Below are 19641 nucleotides of genomic sequence, written 5' to 3'. Positions count from 1 at the left end.
GGAACTTTCACCGAGGTCTGAACCAAGGATGAAGAGATACAAAGAAAAAGAGGAGGAAAACTGGTGGAACTTTCACCGAGGCCTGAACCAAGGATGAAGGGATACAAAGAAAAAGAAGAGGAAAACTGGTGGAACTTTCACCGAGGCCTGAACCAAGGATGAAGAGATACAAAGAAAAAGAAGAGAAAAAACTGGTGGAACTTTCACTGAGGCCTGAACCAAGGATGAAGGGATACAAAGAAAAAGAAGAGAAAACCTCGTGGAACTTTCACTGAGGCCTGAAACAAGGATGAAGGGATACAAAGAAAAAGAAGAGAAAACCTCGTGGAACTTTCACTGAGGCCTGAAACAAGGATGAAGGGATACAAAGATAATAAAAACAATAAGTGGGCCTTGCGTGAAAATGTATACCTGTTTTTGTGTGTGAAAATAACGAAAAGGTATTGCGGCGTGGATTGCGGAGGGAAGTTGCAAGATCACAGCATGCTCGAAAAGCACGGACACATTCACTTCCTGAAGTGATGCGTCTCGCACGCAAGGAACAAGATATATCCAACAGGTTCTTCAGTAAGCCATGGCGGCAACATCTCTTCAGCTCAGGATCTGTAAACTCGTTTTCTGTGCGAGGAAATGAAAACACAAAGATTAAAAACAAAGAACACGAACTGCCGGAGAAAAGACGGCATCAAGCATGAGGATTGCAAAGAATGGAGATGATAAAAGGAGCTGAGCCAAAGGTAATGTAAAAGAGAAAAAACAGGTGAATCCCAAGGCAATTATAGTGAGGTAAATGGCAATGGAAAATAAGGTGCGACGGTGAAACAAAATGGAGGACAAAACAGACTTGCTTACGCTTGGCGATGGTCTCTTTGTGGAAATCCCTCCGAGCCCGGTTCAGGGACCTTCTGGATCTTTGTATTGACCTCGCAGGACAGGAAAGTTCTGCAGGTTGGTGTGGGAAACGGTGAACTGTATTAGGTGGAGAAAAATGCCATATCGAGAGATCCTGTTGTTGTCATTTTCTTTGTGGAGAGAAGAATCTTGTTAGTTTCGAGGGTAAGATGTAACATGGATGAGATGCATCAATTGTAAAACTTTAAGAGGATCGCCCCTGGAAAACCGAATGAAGTGGTGGGTTGCACAAGTCCATCTCCACAAGATGGCGAAAACCACAACATAAATGTACACAGAACAGGGCGACATCTCCCATCATCTCTCCGTAACACAGGCACATCAGATGAAGCACTTATTTAAAAGAGGTGAAGGAAACTAAATAAGACTAGTTCTCTTTGTTAATCCAGTTGGCGGTTTATTGCAACTTCAACAATGAACACGGTCTGAAAAACATAAGAACAAACATAATGATCAGTAATGATTAAGAATCCTCTATCTCCCCCCAAGTCTTTGGCATGGAAAATATAAGTGTATAACAAGTGTGTGTGTCTTTTGGCATGACAAAGACTGAGAATATGAAGAATATATGTAACTAACTTTGAAGCTAATTGAAGAACTGGTGAACCAGAAACCAAACACAATGTCAGTAATGGTCAATGCCAGAATCACATGTCATAGTCAGAGTGCCAGGCAGGCTTGCTCGTGCTTCGGCCGGACCGTCTGGGTCCAGCAGCTGGTTTGTCAAGCGCGGGGCGTGTGGTAACCGTATTGGGTTTGGGACCACTGACTTGAGGAGGTGACATTGGAGGCGCTGCACTCATATGCCGAGTTACCTGCGATGACTTAGTCATAGACGGGGATGTAGCATCATCAAAGAGCTGATGGCGGCCAGGAGGGCTCCGGTTGACCATGGGTGATTCAACAGGAAACGTAGCAGGTGGCTGCGGTGGAGTGGTGTCAGAGTTGATGGTGGGATGTTGCGGTGGCATTGGACTAGTAATGGATGGGCCACAAGCCTCCTTGTGACTGACCGGGGTTGTGGTGTGCACAATGCATGGGTGTGGGATGTTCTGCTGAACCATTGGTCTCTGCACTCCAATATCACCATCGATCGTCAATCTTGGTAGGGGTGTTAGCACAGGAATGTACTTTCGCAGGAATTTCCTGTTGCGCAGAGTAACCCTCCTGAACCGTCAACTCTTACCACATATTGGTCAAACTGGCGAACCTCGATGATGATGCCGGTTTTGTCCCATTTGAGGGGGTGTGGCCCGGTCTGATTCTGGATGCGAACACAGTCGCCGACAACAAGGGGCAAGAGTCTCTTGGTATGTTCAGACCAGCGCTCAGCGTCTCTCATGTGGCGGTTGCGAAGTGCTTCCTCCCGAGCCTCCAGAGTCCCACGCCAGGTGTTATGAGGTTTGTATCTGCCAGGTGGTATTGGGATGAAGTCTCGAATTGGGCGGCCAAAAATGCACATCGCTGGAGAGAGTTTTGTGTCTCTGTCTGGAGTATTTCTATACTGGAGCAGTGCACGTTGGAATGCATCGGTATCAAGGCCTCCATTAGGGCTAGTGTTGTCCATGAGAAGACGCTTCACAGTATTGACACCAACTTCAGCACGGCAGTTGCTATGTGGATAAGCTACTGAGGAGAGTCGATGATGTACACCCCAGTCCTTGAGGAATTGACGTGTAGCGACAGCTGTGAATTCAGGACCACCATCGGAAGCTAATTCATCAGGGATACCAAATGTGACAAAGGTACATCTTAGGCAAGCGATGAGTCCACCTGCACCATGTGAGGCATTGAAACCAATGCGCTGGGGGGGAGGGAGGGATGAAGGGGGATCTGGGGGTCCTCCCCAGGAAATTTTTAGAAACTGATCGTCAGAAACGGCATTTCGTGCGTTCTTGGAAGTTTCTGCAGTTCCTTGCGTTCTTCCCTGGTCCAACAGTTCAGCAGATTCGCGATGACTAATGGTCAGATGGAGGAACTGGTGAAACGACTTGGTCAGCTGTTCCTTCTGCTATAAGTTGATGGTGTGTGTGTGTGTGTGTGTGTGTGTGTGTGTGTGTGTGTGTGTGTGTGTGTGTGTGTGTGTGTGTGTGTGTGTGTGTGTGTGTGTGTGTGTGTGTGTGTGTGTGTGTGGTGTGTGCATGCGTGCGGCATGTTTTTTGTGTAGTTCCACTGGAGCTTTCTGATATGGAATTTCTGATTTGTGTACTTGTAGTTCTCGCGAAATGATTGTTATGATCTCCTGAGTTAATTAGGCGAATTAACTGCAAAGAATCCAGAAGAATTCCCATGTTTCTAAATGCACGCCATGTTAAGGTGTATAGAGCAGCTTAATATGTCCTTCCATGGCATGTTACAGGTGTTAGCTTGTGTTGATAACACCGCCCAGTGTACTTGTGCACATGTACTTCCGGAGTCACCTCCGGGCCGGGAATGCCGGACGCGGAACATGGATTGCTTGAACTACTAACGGCTCCGTGTCCTTTTATACGAGCGTCTGAAACATGGTGTCAGAAGTGGCTTGATGCAAGTTACCCCATAACGGACTCCTTCAAGCACCACCGCGTGTACAAAAGTGAGTGAATAACTGTGATCTCCCGCCGCAACGTGCTGTGCTGAAACGCCTCGGGCATAGGCCTTGATCAACATGGCTGCCAACATTCCACCCCCGGACACGATGAAAATGAGTGGTGACTGGAGCAGTAATTGGGACAATTTTAGAGCTGAATTTGAGGATTATCGACTCGCAACCGGTCTGAATGAGAAGCCAAGGGAAGTGCAAGCGGCGACTCTGAGAATGGTGATGGGCAGCGAATGTCGTCATGTTTATAAGGAAAACTTGAATCTCACAGCCGAGCAGGAGAAAGACGTGTCGGCCATACTAATTGCGTTTGAGACGTACTTCAAGCCGGCAAGAAACTTGATTTTTGAACAATACGTGTTCGGCAGCTGTAAGCAAGAAGAGGGAGAATCGATTGACAATTTTGTTACGCATCTCAGAGAGAAAGAAAGCGGCATCTTGTGAATATGGCTTATTGAAGGACGAGCTGATTAGAGACAAAATCGTTCTCGTCATTGCTAATGAGAGTACATGCCGTCGCCTCCTGAGGGAACGGGATTTAACCCTAAACACAGCCATCGAGACATGCCGGGCAGCAGAGCTCACGGACATGCGGATGAAAACAATGGAGCAGGAAAGGCCGCTGATCGACAGTGTCAATGTCACAGCGAGGCAACAGTGCAGCAGGAGCGGCTCTCCAAAAGCGACAAGGCAAAACGGCCACCCTCCCAGCATGTCGACAGACAACCGTGCCACGTGTAAATACTGTGGCAATGAACACAGACGAGGACGAGAACACTGTCCAGCCTATGGTAAGGCATATGCAGGTTATGTGGCACGGCTAATCACTTTGCCAAAGTATGCTTTAAGAGCACGAGAAGGCCCGCAGCAGGGCAGCTGCACAAGGTGGAAAATACTGAATCTGAAGAGGAGGATGATAACGGTGGCAATTTCATTTACACAAGCGAGTGCATCGGTGCTTTGAGGTCGAGAGGGAAAAAATGGTTCATCACACCCAATTGCGTAACAAGTTACAGCAATGCCAGCTTGACTCTGGGGCAACGTGCAACGTAATGAGCCGTAAAGACAAGATGAATCTCGCACCGAAAGCGCGACTCTTACCAAGTAACACGAGACTGAAGTTGTATTCTGGCGAGTTGTTGAAGTCACTGGGACTTTTCAAAACAAAGTGTGTAATACGTTGACGAACACACAAGCTTGAGTCTGAAATTGCGGAGGTCAGTCAGAAACCCCTGTTGTCAGGCTCCACATGTGAGTGCTTGGGACTGATGCACTTCACTGTCCCTGCTGAACTGCACAAAATGGAGCACCATCTGACTGGGCCTTTGACCAAACAACAGCTCATAAGCATGTACAACGATGTTTTCAATGGACCAATAGAGTCAGTTCCAGGAGAAATACATTTTGAACCGGACGCCCAAATCCGTCCAGTCCAGTGCTCCCTGCACAATGTACCCGTGGCCATGAAGTCCGCCGTGAAGGCACAGCTGAACAGGCATGAGACAGATGGGCACATTACCACTGTGACCGATCCGACAGACTGGATAAGTAACATGGTCATAGTAAAAAAGCCTGAGAAGCTGAAAATTTGCATAGATCCAAAGTTTTTGAACCAAGCACTGCGAAGATCTCACTACCTCATACCAACACTTGAAGATGTCTTATACAAATTACCAAAGGCACGGGTATTCACACTCGTAGATGCACGTGATGCCTTTTTACAATGCAAGCTAGACGAGAAGAGCAGTTACATGACAACATTTTGGACTCCCTGGGGCAAGAAACGGTGGCTCAAACTGCCTTTTGGTGTCTCCGTAGCACCAGAGGTGTACCAACGCAAGCAGCATGAGCTATTGGCTGGGCTAGATGGAGTAGAGCCCATTGCAGATGACATCCTCATTGTTGGCTGTGGGGATACAGATGCCGAGGCAGATAGTGACCACGATGCAAAGTTACTGGCGCTGATGCACCGCTGCAGGCACGTTAAACTAAGACTTGGCCTGAAGAAGCTGCAGTCCAGGGTAGCAAAGGTCCATTTCCATGGACATGTACTGTCTTCAAATGGTGTTTTTTTTTTTTTTTTTTTTTTTTTTTTTTTTTTTTTTTTTTTTTTTTTTTTTTTTTTTTTTTTTTTTTTTTTTTTTTTTTTTTTTTTTTTTTTTTTTTTTTTTTATACAAGATCGAGGCTCGTGAAAGAGCGAACATTAATCACACAGAAAGACAAACCGACACATAAAACATATAACATAGGGAGCGGTAGACAAGATGGGGGGAGAGGGGGAAGGACACAAACACAACATTTGAGAGCAGGGACCGAGAGACATGGAGACATCGAGAGATCTGAGAGAGGGCGAGGGCTTTGGGGGGGGGGGGCATGGGAAGGGGGCGGTGGGAGAGGTATAAAACATATGGACACTGCCAGGACTTCCAGGAAAGAAGTTGGAATTTCAAACAAGGTGGATCTGGGGTGAATTAGCGGGGGTAGAAAAGATCAAGGTTTTGGATGGGGGAAGATAAGAGATGGTGGTGAACAGCTGTTTTAAAGACCTGGAGGGAGGAGTGGGATTGAAGGGAGTGAGGTAGTTTGTTCCAGAGGCGGGAGAAAAGAGGAATGAAAGAGTGAAGGTGAGCGGAGAGCCGAGATTTCGGCAGTTTAACCATCAGAGGGTTGCTGGCAGATCTTGTGCGACCTGTAGGAATATTTGGGGGACAGAGCACAGAGAGAGCAGGGGGTGCAAGGCCGGAGAGGAGTCGGTAGAAGACAGAAAGACCACCTACCTGCCTGCGGTGAGTGAGTGAAAGGCCCTCAGAGATAGCTTCATCGCGGGAGATTCCAATAATTCTGAAAGCTTTGGTTTCAACAGCGTGAAGCCGAGCTAGGTGTGAGGCAGGAGCACCGGCCCATAGGGGAGAACAGTATTCCATTGAGCTGCGGATGAAAGCCTTGTATGTGGTGAGGAGCTCAGGTGTGCCGAGGAAGGACTTCGCACGACGGAGGATGCCCAGTCGGCGACTGGCTTTGGAGGCCAGCTTGGAAATGTGGTTTTCCCAAGAAAGATCATGGCAGATAGTGAGACCCAAAATCTTGAGCGACAGAACTTCTTGGAGAGGATTGTTGAGAAAGTAGATGGGAGGGTTGTCCAGTCGATCTTTTCGGAGAGACATAGTAAGAGTGTGAGATTTGTCAGGATTGAAAGACATGTTCCACTTGTTTGACCAGTCTGTGATTTTGTCCAGGTCTTCAGAGAGTGAGGAGGCAGCAGACTGCCGATCTGAGGGAAGAGGAATGGAGCGGCAGAGAGTGGAGTCATCAGCAAAGAGATAGAGAGGATTTTCGAGAGAGTCAGAGAGATCATTGATGAATACCAGAAAAAGCACGGGGCCCAGAACACTGCCTTGGGGAACTCCAGCCTGAACAGGAAGAGGAGATGAGAGAAACCCATTCAGGGCCACACGTTGACGACGACTAGAGAGGAAGTCCGCCAGCCATGCGTGGAGATTTCCATGGATACCAAAGGAGGAGAGTTTGGTGAGCAGAGCGGGGTGCCAGACCGTGTCGAAGGCACGTGATATGTCGAGGGAGACAGCTCTAATTTCCTGTTTGGCATTGAGGACCTCCATCCATTGTTGAGACAGCAGAAGCAGCATGTCCAGAGTAGAGTGACCTGGTCTGAAACCAAATTGATGATCAGAGATCAAGCCATTGGAGAAGAGGAAAGATTTCATATCAGAAGCAATGATGGATTCCATGACTTTGCTGATAATTGGGAGAAGGCTGATTGGTCTGTAGTTGCTAGGATCTGTTTTTGCACCTTTTTTGTGCAAAGCGGTGATGTTGGCTGATTTCCAAGCAGATGGCAGTTGACCTTGAGCAAAAGAGAGGGTGAAGAGAACAGAGAGAGGGTGAGATAGAGCAGCAGAGCAGGATTTTAGGACCCGTGGGCTGATGCCGTCGGGTCCAGTTGCAGAATCAGAGTCGAGGGTTGACAGAAACTTTTCCACCTTGTCAGGAGGAAAGGACACGGAGTCCAGGAGCAGCAGGGTACGACTGGGTATAGTGGGTACAGAGAGGGATGGGTTTGGGACACAAGATTTAGAGGCAAACACAGAGTTGAGGCATTCAGCTTTTTCACGTGCGGAGTCAGCTGTGTAGCCGTTTGAGGTAAGGGAGGGGATGGAGGGGGAACAAACACCAGAAACGGATTTGACCAGACGCCACCAGGATTTGGAAGAGGGAGACAGATAAGAGAGTTCGGTCTTGAGAACGGAGAGATATTGTTTCCTGGCTCTCCTGAGGGTGGACACACACTTGTTTCGGGCTTTGTGAAAGGAAATGAGATTTCCTTCCGTTGGATTTGCTTTCCAGGAGACGAAGGCAAGTTGTTTCTGGGCAACAGCCTCACCACAAGATTCCATGTACCATGGACGGGAGGAAGGGTATGACAACTGAAGACGAGATGGGATAAATCTGTGCATGAGAGAGAGCAATTTACTTTGGAAGAATTCCCAGGATGAGTTGATGTCAGAGGTGGTAGAGATGGGAGACCAGTCCAGATGATTGATGGCTGCTTGAAGACCGTGCCAGTTGGCCTGAGTGAAATGCCAGACTCGTCGACGCTGAGCAGGCTCCCTGAGGATGGTCAGAGAGATGTCCACTTTAACAAGGACATGATCAGATGATCCGATCGGAGCAGAAGAAGAGCAGCAGACATTTTCAGGGAAGTTAGTCATAACCAAGTCCAGAAGAGAAGATGTTCCGTTGACTGAGATCCGGGTCGGGAAATTGACAGATTGTGTCAGTCCCAGTGAGTCGCAGAAGTCCTTTGCTGAGAAGCCATGGCTGGTGAGAGAGGTACCCACACCCAGCCAACTGGCATGATGACAGTTGAAATCACCACATATGAGGAAGAGAGAGTTGGGATGAGTAGATAGAAGTTGGTCCATATCATCAGACAGCGAGATGTAGATGGAGTCATCACTGTTTGGTGGACAGTACAACACACATATGAACAAGAGGTGGGAGCGAAGGGGAAGCCGTAGCCAGAGGTATTCCTGGGGGTGAGGTGGAGAGAGTGCAGTGCAGGGCGAGTGAGGAAGAGAGTTTTTGATAAAGATAGCAACCCCGCCTCCAGGACGAGGCTCAGGTCTATCATACCGGAGGAGGAAGTAGCCCGGGAGAGATACTATGGAATCAGAGACATCATAAAGGAGGAAAGTTTCTGTTAAGCAGATCACGTCTGGTTTGACAGAAGCAACCTGTATGGAGAGATCAGTTAAGTTTGAACGAAGGCCCCGGATGTTTGAGGTCCATACCGTTAATGAAGAGGAAGGGGGAGCATCAGATACAGAACAGGGGGGAGGAGGGGTAGGGTAAGATGTGGAAGAGGTGGAAGAGGTAGGGAGAGCTGTTGAAGGTGTGTCAGAGATTTCAGAATAGCTCGGAGAAAGGGAAGGATGGGGCGGACAAAAGGTTTGATGGTGATTGGGTGAGCCACAATGAGGTGTTATTTGAGGAGGGGGAAGAGCGAGGCAGAAGGTTGGGGGAGATGGAGGTGAGAGTTTGAAGGGGGAAGAAGCGGGGAGGACGCTTTGAGGAGGGGGAGTGAGAGGGGGGAAATTGAGAAGCAATGAGGGTGGGGAGATTTGAAGGGGAGGGGTGAGGGGGGAGTTTGGGAGGGAAGGGACAAGGCGAGGGATTTGAAAGGGATGGGATATGGGGGAGATTTGGAGGGGAGGGGTGAGGCAGGAGTCTAGGAGGGGAGGGGCGAGGGGGCGTCTTGGCGGGGAGGGGTGAGGGGGTAGTTTAGGAGGGAGGGGGCAAGGGGGGAGATTTGAAAGGGATGGGTGATGGGGAAGATTTGGAGGGGAGGGGTGATGGGGAAGATTTGGAGGGGAGGGGTTATGGGGAAGATTTGGAGGGGAGGGGTGAGATTGGATTTTTGAAAGTGTACGATTTATGGGAAACGAACATTTATTGCAAAATGAGTTTCTTGTGACCTTCGAGTTAAAAATACGTTTAAGGACGCTGGATGGAGGATGGAGTGCAGGAGAGTTTAGGGAATGTAGAAAAAAGGCACTATAGGAGATGGATTTTTTTTTTGGGATGAATTGATTTGGTGAGCAAGTCGAAAGCAGCCTTTTAAAGAAGAAGAAGAAAAAGGTGTTATAAAATATGACGGAATACATAACTTGAGGGGAAAGTGTAAACATTGAAGGTTAATGAGTGAAAACTATCTGGGGAAATGGGGGAGAAACACGTGGTCGAAGAACGAACGAACGAATAAGAATGAATAAACGAATGAGAACAGAGAAAGAAATGTTTTTTTTTTTTTTTTTTTTTTTTTGAGTTGAGATTTACACAAGGAAGTAGGCTATGGGTGAAAAGACTGGGAATACAGAGAACGAAAGTTATTGGATCACAAACGACGGACCACTGAGAGAAAAACAAAGCCTCAAGGTTGTACAGTGCACACTGTACAAGGCCTCAAGACACGACACGGCAAACAGACGATCAATTTATGAAGGATAAACACCGAGAAACAACCAAAGTTGCACACAATAACTTCACACACCGAAAGATAAATACAGTTTCGACAAAATACAATTGTGAACAGACTTAACTTCGAAAAACGTGGAGACCGTGTGGAGCTTCGAAAATCCCTGCCGCCGTCTCCAAGATCTCGCGAGATCTCAATGAGCCATTCTCAATGAGCCAGTGTGATGGCTGATCCTGAAAAGGTGAGAGCCATTCTGGAAATGTCACACCCAACAGATGGGAATGCGGTCCAGCATTTCATTGGCTTTGTAACCTACCTTGCCAAATTCATGCCACACCTTTCTGAGGTTTGTGAGCCGTTGAGGAGACTGCTGGCCAAGGATGCGATATGGCATTGGCTACCGAAACACGATGCTGCAGTGCAGGAAATAAAGCGCCTGGTCACCACGATACCTGTATTAAGGTACTATGACATCTCAAAGCCAGTCACTATACAAAGTGACTCAAGCCAAAATGGACTGGGGTGCTGTCTCATGCAAGAGGGACAACCGGTTGCATTTGCATCAAGGGCGCTAACGCTGACGGGACAAAAGTATGCACAAATCGAAAAAGAATGCCTGAGCATAGTGTTTGCCTGTCAATGCTTCCATCACTATCTGTATGGTCCGAGAAGTGATCACGGCAGAGACTGATCACAAGCCGCTCATTGCCATTTTCAGCAAGCCTCATGCTGCTCACACTCCAGAACTACAGCCTCAGGGTTGTGTACAAGCCTGGGCCTAACATGTATATCAGCAACATGCTCAGCAGGGCAACAGCAGCGGTCCTTACTTCCAATGTGGATCATGAGCGACACACAGTTTGTAGCATGCAGAAGGGGCAGTATGATGTGGAGCAGATCAATCAGGCAGATTACCTGAACGTCACTGATCGACGCCTGCTTCAGATCAGACAGCACACAGACAGAGACGAATACCTGCAAGCACTAAAAGCTGTTGTCTTGGCCGGGTGGCCTGACCAGAGAGAGGAGACATCTCTTCCTGTTAGAGATTATTGGCTATGCAGAGATGAAATCAGTGTGCAGAATGGCGTGCTGTTCAAAGGTCAGAGAGTTATCATACCAAAGTCTTTGTGCCCAGAGATGCTGGCACGAATCCACCCCAGCCACTTTTTTTTTTTTTTTTTTTTTTTTTTTTTTTTTTTTTTTTTTTTTTTTTTTTTTTTTTTTTTTTTTTTTTTTTTTTTTTTTTTTTTTTTTTTTTTTTTTTTTTTTTTTTTTTTTTTTTTTTGTATACAGAATCAAGGCTCGTGAAAGAGCTAACATTTATCAAACAAACAAATCAAACAAACAAGCAAACAAAGTATATAAAAAGGGGAGCGGTAGACAAGATGGGGAGAGAAGGGGAGGAAGCACACAAACACAACATTTGAGAGCAGGGACATCGGGAGGACTTGGGGGGAGGTGGGAGAGGAATAAAACATATGAACACTGCAAGGACTCTGGGGTGAATTAGCGGGGGTAGAAAAGATCAAGGTTTTGGATGGGGGAAGATAAGAGATGGTGGTGAACAGCTGTTTTAAAGACCTGGAGGGAGGAGTGGAATTGAAGGGAGTGGGGGAGTTTGTTCTAGAGGCGGGAGAAAAGGGGAATGAAAGAGTGAAGGTGAGCAGAGACCCTAGATTTTGGCAGTTTAACCAGAAGAGGGTTGCAGGCAGATCTTGTGCGACCTGAAGGAATATTGGGGGGACAGAGCACAGAGAGAGCTGGGGGAGCAAGGCCGGAGAGGAGTCGGTAGAAGACAGAAAGACCACCAACCTGCCTGCGGTGAGTGAGTGAAAGGCCCTCGGTGTTGACTACATCGCAGTTGATTGCAATGATTCTGAAAGCTTTGGCCTCAACAGCGTGAAGCCGAGCAAGGTGTGAGGCAGGAGCACCAGCCCAGAGGGGAGAACAGTATTCCATTGAGCTGCGGATGAAAGCCTTGTATGTGGTGAGGAGCTCAGGTGTGCCAAGGAAGGACTTCGCACGACGGAGAATGCCCAGTCGGCGATTGGCTTTGGAGGCCAGCTTGGAAATGTGATTTTCCCAAGAAAGATCATGGCAGATAGTGAGACCCAAAAGCTTGAGCGACAGAGGAGGGGAAGCATGCTACAGGCAAGCACGCGATACTCTCTTCTGGCCAAACATGCAAGCAGAGATCAAAGACTTTGTCAGTAAATGTTCCATGTGCAATGAATATGCACATGAGCAGCAAAAGGAGACGATGATGTCGCACGAGTTGCCCACACGGCCCTGGCAGATCATCAGCATGGACTTATTCAAGTACATTGGGAAAGACTTCCTCCTGATGGTCGATCCCTTATCTGACTTCTGGGAAATTGAGCTGCTCCCAGACCTGTCTGCTGAGACAACAATCCGGCGATGCAAGGCACAATTCGCACGTCACAGTCAACCGGACCATGTAATCTCTGACAATGGGCCTCAATTTGCAGGCGAGCAATTCAGACGCTTTACCATCGAATGGGAATTCGAGCATCTCACATCCTCTCCACGACACCCAAAAGCCAATGGCAAAGCTGAGTCTGCCGTCAAAATCGTAAAGAACCTGTGCAAGAAAGCTACATGTGATGGCAATGACCCCTGGAAGGCCATACTCCAGTGGAGGAACACACCAACGGAGGGCATGGATAGCAGCCCAGCACAGCGCTTGATGTCAAGAAGGCTGAAAACACCTTTACCTGTGACCAACAAGTTGCTCGAGCCTTGTGTTGTGCCAGGTGTTTTGGAGAAACTGCGTCAAAAAAAGCAGATATCCAAGCTCAGCTGTGACAGGTCAGCCAGAGACTTACCTGAACTAAATGTTGGTGAGTGCATCCGTATGAAACCACTGCCTGGAGACCGAACTGGTCGCTGGAAAATAGGAACCTGCGTGCAACAGGTTGCCCGACGCTCCTATCTCGTGGATGTGGGGGGAGCCCTGTATCGCCGCAATTGCGTGGACCTGAGAGTAGCTGAGTCAGCACCACCTCCCTGTTATGGACAGCCCTCGGATGGGCTAGCAGAGGAAAGGCACAACCGGAGCATCACAAGACCAGATGTGCAAAGTGAAGACAAAACTGACATTGAGCCTGAGGGCTGCAATGCTAAGAAGAATTTGGTGAGAGTGAGCACACCAGCAGGGAGGACCTGTAGCACACCCTCAACACCGGCCATGGTCAAAGAGCCTCTTTCACACAGGAGCCCTGTTTTCTCCCGCAATGGAAGACTGTCAAAACCCCCCAAACAGACTTGATCTGTGAACTGTTACAAGTAACAGCAAGGACATTTAGTTATTGATTTGATGCAATTGATGGTGGAAATGTTCAGCTCCTGGCATAATCCTATGTTATAATTTATCCAGAATATTGTTATGTTGTGTTAGCAGTTTACATCTCTTTTCGAAATTTTGGTAGAATAGATTGCATTATATGATATTAGTAATGTTAAAAAATGGAGATGTTACAGGTGTTAGCTTGTGTTGATAACACCGCCCAGTGTACTGTGCAAATGTACTTCCGGAGTGACCTCCGGGCCGGGAGTGCCGGACGCGGAACATGGCTTGCTCGAACTACTAACGGCTCCGTGTCCTTTTATACGAGCGTCTGAGCCATTCTCATTACTAAATAAATAACAAAAACAATGATAATATTTAACAAAGCATTTATTCCAACTCAAGCACTGAAGCAGGCAGGTATACTGCAAGGCCATGAAAGCCGATGAAAGCTGCTTTCTCAACAATGGATGGAGGTCCTCAATGCCAAAAAGGAAATTAGAGCTGTCTCCCTTGACATATCACGTGCCTTCGATACGGTCTGGCACCCCGCTATGCTCACCAAACTCTCCTCCTTTGGTATCCATGGAAATCTCCACGCATGGCTGGCGGACTTCCTCTCTAGTCGTAGTCAGCGTGTGGCCCTGAATGGGTTTCTCTCATATCCTCTTCCTGTTCAGGCTGGAGTTCGCCAAGGCAGTGTTCTGGGCCCTGTGCTTTTTCTGGTCTTCATCAATGATCTCTCTGACTCTCTTGAAAATCCTCTCTATCTCTTTGCTAATGACTCTACTCTCTGTCGCTCCATTCCTCATCCCTCAGATCGGCAGTCTGCAGCCTCCTCACTCTCTGCAGACCTGGACAAAATCACAGACTGGGCAAACAAGTGGAACATGTCTTTCAATCCTGACAAATCTCACACTCTTAAGATGTCTCTCCAAAAAGACCGACTGGACAACCCTCCCATCCACTTTCTGAATAATCCTCTCCAAGAAGTTCTGTCACTCAAGCTTTTGGGTCTCACTATCTGCCATGATCTTTCCTGGGAAACCCACATTTCAAATCTGGCCTCCAAAGCCAGTCGCCGACTGGGCATCCTCCGTCGTGCGAAGTCCTTCCTTGGCACACCTGAGCTCCTCACCACATACAAGGCTTTCATCCGCAGCTCAATGGAATACTGCTCTCCCCTCTGGGCTGGTGCTCCTGCCTCACACCTAGCTCGTCTTCACGCTGTTGAAACCAAAGCGTTCAGAATCATTGGAATCTCCCGCGATGAAGCTAACTCCGAGGGCCTTTCACTCACTCACCGCAGGCAGGTTGGTGGTCTTTCCGTCTTCTACTGACTCCTCTCCGGCCTTGCCCCCCAGCTCTCTCTGGGCTCTGTCCCCCAAATATTCCTACAGGTCGCACAAGATCTGCCTGCAACCCTCTTATGGTTAAACTGCCAAAATCAAGACTCTCTGCTCACCTTCACTCCTTCATTCCTCTTTTCTCTCGCCTCTGGAACAAACCCCCTCACTCTCTTCAATCCCACTCCTCCCTCGAGGTCTTTAAAACAGCTGTTCACCACCATCTCTTATCTTCCCCCATCCAAAACCTTGATCTTTTCTACCCCCGCTAATTTCACCCCAAATCCACTTTTTTGAAATACCAACTTCTTTCCTGGAAGTCCTTGGTGTCCTTGTTTTTTATACTTCTCCCACCCCCCCCCCCCCCTTCCCACGCCGCCTCCCCCCAAGCCCTCTCCCTCGCACACATCTCCCGATATCCCTGCTCTCAAATGTTGTGTTTGTGTGCTTCCCCTTCTCTCCCCATCTTGTCTACCGCTCCCTCTTTTTATATACTTTGTTTGTTTGTCTGTTTGATTTGTTTGTGTGATAAATGTTAGCTCTTTCACGAGCCTCGATTCTGTATACAAAAAAAAAAAAAAAAGCCTTATTCCTTGTGACCAATTCTACCGTTTAATGAAGTTTCCTAAAGATCAGTTGAAAATTGTGACCTGCAGACGATTGACAAACAAACAGACAGATAATTTAATTAATCAGACAGAATAACGCACAAGCCAACTAATAAACTTGAGAAATATTCAATTTTCGCAAGTAACAAAATCGACACACAGGGGTGAAAACATAACCACTGCCCACATTCGTTGGGGGAGGTAATTATACCATGCTTCCCTGCATATTATTAGCATTATAATGGACTTCCCTGCATATCATTAGCATAATAATGTGCTTCCCTGCATATCATTAGCATAATAATGTGCTTCCCTGCATATCATTAGCATTATAATGTGCTTCCCTGCATATCATTAGCATAATAATGTCATTCCCTGCATATCATTAGCATTATAATGGACTTCCCTGCATATTATTAGCATTATAATGGGATTCCCTGCATATCATTAGCATAATAATGTGCTTCCCTGCATATAATTAGCATAATAATGTGCTACCTTGCATATCATTAGCATAATAATGTGCTTCTCTGCATATCATTAGCATAATAATGTGCTTCCTTGCATATCATTAGCATAATAATGTACTTCCCTGCATATTATTAGCATAATAATGAGTGCATTAAGTGCTCAAATTGGAGGATGAAATTAAATCGGCGAAGCCCCAGTGAAAACAAATAATATAATCATTCTCATTAGAAACTTACACAGGATTGGAGCATGGGCCAGACATGGGAGCAATTACCAGGATCAATACTTTGCAGCGCATTGAAAATTTTGCTGAATGGTATATGTCATCCTTTTGAACAACTGGTGGAAGCCACATCCCCATTAGCTGACCGCAAAAGGTGAGATTCTACCTAGGGCAACTGTCACAAGTGATTTAATCCAGACAGGTTTCACATTCTCAGCATTCATCTCTACAAGGTCTCCATATCTAAGCTGGTCTCCATATCTATGCTTCCCCTGCTCCCCCCACCCCCCCCCCCCCCTTTGTCTAAATGCTTCCCCTGACCCCTTTTGCTGACATGCTTCCCCTGTCAACACTTTGCTTACATGCTTATTGTAGTATTATAACCTATCTTATGCTGTCTTGTTCTTCCATGGGAATATCGATCCTTTTTTAAAAAAACAACAAATCAAGCTGAATAATCACCTGCATTTGATTAGCAATTGTAATGGGCTCCAGGTACTCTATGAGCCATTGCACAGGAAGAAAGATAAGGTAGAAGTCACAACACCGGATAGGAATTGAGAAGGAGCTGAAAAACATGTTTCTGTGCAGGTGAGTGGTGAAGAGGTTGAGTGAAAAACAGGATGGGATTTGAGAAGGAGGAGAAAAAGATGTTGCTGTGCAGGTGAGTGGTGAAGAGGTTGAGTGAAAAACAGGATGGGATTTGAGAAGGAGGAGAAAAAGATGTTGCTGTGCAGGTGAGTGGTGACGAGGTAGAGTGAAAAACAGGATGGGATTTGAGAAGGAGGAGAAAAAGATGTTGCTGTGCAGGTGAGTGGTGACGAGGTAGAGTGAAAAACAGGATGGGATTTGAGAAGGAGGAGAAAAAGATGTTGCTGTGCAGGTGAGTGGTGACGAGGTAGAGTGAAAAACAGGATGGGATTTGAGAAGGAGGAGAAAAACATGTTGCTGTGCAGGTGAGTGGTGATGAAGAGGTTGACTGAAAAACAGGATGGGATTTGAGAAGGAGCTGAAAAAGATGTTGCTGTGCAGGTGAGCGGTGAAGAGGTCGAGTGAAAAACAGGATGGGATTTGAGAAGGAGCTGAAAAACATGTTGCTGTGCAGGTGAATGGTGAAGATGTAGAGTGAAAAACAGGATGGGATTTGAGAAGGAGGAGAAAAAGATGTTGCTGTGCAGGTGAGTGGTGATGAAGAGGTTGACTGAAAAACAGGATGGGATTTGAGAAGGAGCTGAAAAAGATGTTGCTGTGCAGGTGAGTGGTGATGAAGAGGTCGAGTGAAAAACAGGATGGGATTTGAGAAGGAGCTGAAAAACATGTTGCTGTGCAGGTGAGTGGTGATGAAGAGGTTGAGTGAAAAACAGGATGGGATTTGAGAAGGAGCTGAAAAAGATGTTGCTGTGCAGGTGAGTGGTGACGAGGTAGAGTGAAAAACAGGATGGGATTTGAGAAGGAGGAGAAAAAGATGTTGCTGTGCAGGTGAGTGGTGACGAGGTAGAGTGAAAAACAGGATGGGATTTGAGAAGGAGCTGAAAAAGATGTTGCTGTGCATGTGAGTGGTGATGAAGAGGTTGAGTGAAAAACAGGATGGGATTTGAGAAGGAGGAGAAAAAGATGTTGCTGTGCAGGTGAGTGGTGACGAGGTAGAGTGAAAAACAGGATGGGATTTGAGAAGGAGCTGAAAAAGATGTTGCTGTGCAGGTGAGTGGTGACGAGGTAGAGTGAAAAACAGGATGGGATTTGAGAAGGAGGAGAAAAAGATGTTGCTGTGCAGGTGAGTGGTGACGAGGTAGAGTGAAAAACAGGATGGGATTTGAGAAGGAGCTGAAAAAGATGTTGCTGTGCAGGTGAGTGGTGATGAAGAGGTTGACTGAAAAACAGGATGGGATTTGAGAAGGAGCTGAAAAAGATGTTGCTGTGCAGGTGAATGGTGACGAGGTAGAGTGAAAAATAGGATGGGATTTGAGAAGGAGCTGAAAAACATGTTGCTGTGCAGGTGAATGGTGACGAGGTAGAGTGAAAAATAGGATGGGATTTGAGAAGGAGCTGAAAAACATGTTGCTGTGCAGGTGAGTGGTGATGAAGAGGTTGAGTGAAAAACAGGATGGGATTTGAGAAGGAGCTGAAAAAGATGTTGCTGTGCAGGTGAATGGTGACGAGGTAGAGTGAAAAACGGGATGGGATTTGAGAAGGAGCTGAAAAAGATGTTGCTGTGCAGGTGAATGGTGACGAGGTAGAGTGAAAAATAGGATGGGATTTGAGAAGGAGCTGAAAAACATGTTTCTGTGCAGGTGAATGGTGAAGATGTAGAGTGAAAAACAGGATGGGATTTGAGAAGGAGGAGAAAAAGATGTTGCTGTGCAGGTGAGTGGTGAAGATGTAGAGTGAAAAACAGGATGGGATTTGAGAAGGAGGAGAAAAAGATGTTGCTGTGCAGGTGAGTGGTGACGAGGTAGAGTGAAAAACAGGATGGGATTTGAGAAGGAGCTGAAAAACATGTTGCTGTGCAGGTGAATGGTGAAGATGTAGAGTGAAAAACAGGATGGGATTTGAGAAGGAGGAGAAAAAGATGTTGCTGTGCAGGTGAGTGGTGAAGAGGTCGAGTGAAAAACAGGATGGGATTTGAGAAGGAGCTGAAAAAGATGTTGCTGTGCACATGAGTGGTGACGAAGAGGCAAGATCAAGCAGAGTCCAGGGGAGTGGGATGTGGGAATTAAATGGAATGAATGAAGGAATGTTTATCAGAAATGTGAAATATTCAGTCTCAATCACCAGGTTCAGTAGATTCAGCAATGTACCTTCACGATGGGTTGCAGGGTTACCCTGTGTGGCCAGGAAGACCATACCAGCCCCATGAAAGACATCCTCAGTGTTTGCTCCACTGCCCTGGGTGCAACCAAGGTCCTTGTGCGCCAAACTCTGCCAAACCTGCACGGTCACACAATATTCGCTGCCACACAGGCTCAAACCTCTCAAACCCTCCAATGGTCTGTCTCACCCAAAGGGTTCGTTGTAAACTTGTAATTCCAATTCAATTTTTTTTTCTTACGGCATTTTCTGTATAATCACTCTAACTCTAACCATGCACTGAGTTCGTGCTCAGCTCTAACGTAAATAAACTCCACTAGGTAAAATAGGAGGAGCTCTAGCACAATGTTACCACCTGGCCACTGGTGGGCCCTTAATCCTCAAATACAGCTCGATTGTGCACTTTTATCTAAAGTTTCGAGGTTTTGGGTGGAGTTACCTTCGGTAATAACATTTATAATTCTGCCAGAAGACAAGCTCAGTTCTCACCCGTATCCAAGATGGCAGCCAAATCCAATATGACACCTCATCACAGCTGCTGGAGTGTGGGAAGAAAACTGTATGGTATGGGCTGCTTGGAATCTCCTGCCAGAGTTGACAGAGACCTTGCTGGCACTCACTGAAGATCCAGAATCTTTTACCCCGAGCCAGAGCACATGAAGCTTCTTCAACATTTCACTGTGCTCATGTTCAGTAAGATCTGTGAATCTGTTCAGTCAGTGTGTTCAGGTCTGTTCAGTCTTCCGTCAATGAAGCACGCAGAGCGTTACCCATTATCTCCAAACATTCCTCCTACCCATGCATCTCTTTTTGAACACATTAAGAGGTGCATCGTGCAGGCATGCTTCTTTTGGAAGCGAGCCATTGAATGCCAGCAGAATATCC

General features: G+C 46.9%; 1 protein-coding gene across 1 annotated transcript in view; it reads right to left on the bottom strand.

Annotated features, from left to right (window-relative positions):
- The window catches only part of LOC137439162 (complement C3), a 421636-nt gene that overhangs the window by 293253 nt on the left and 108742 nt on the right, over nucleotides 1-19641 (bottom strand). The window contains exons 15-17 of the mRNA XM_068134902.2: nucleotides 18747-18876; nucleotides 853-942; nucleotides 412-618 (exon numbers count right to left, since the gene is read on the bottom strand). Of these exons, the coding sequence (XP_067991003.2) occupies nucleotides 412-618; nucleotides 853-942; nucleotides 18747-18876 (427 nt within the window). The remainder of the gene's footprint in view (nucleotides 1-411; nucleotides 619-852; nucleotides 943-18746; nucleotides 18877-19641) is intronic.

This window comes from Myxine glutinosa, chromosome 13 (assembly GCF_964187855.1).
Source record: "Myxine glutinosa chromosome 13, kmMyxGlut1.1, whole genome shotgun sequence".
Taxonomy (NCBI): Eukaryota; Metazoa; Chordata; class Myxini; order Myxiniformes; family Myxinidae; genus Myxine; species Myxine glutinosa.
This window is presented reverse-complemented; position numbering and strand designations above follow the sequence as displayed.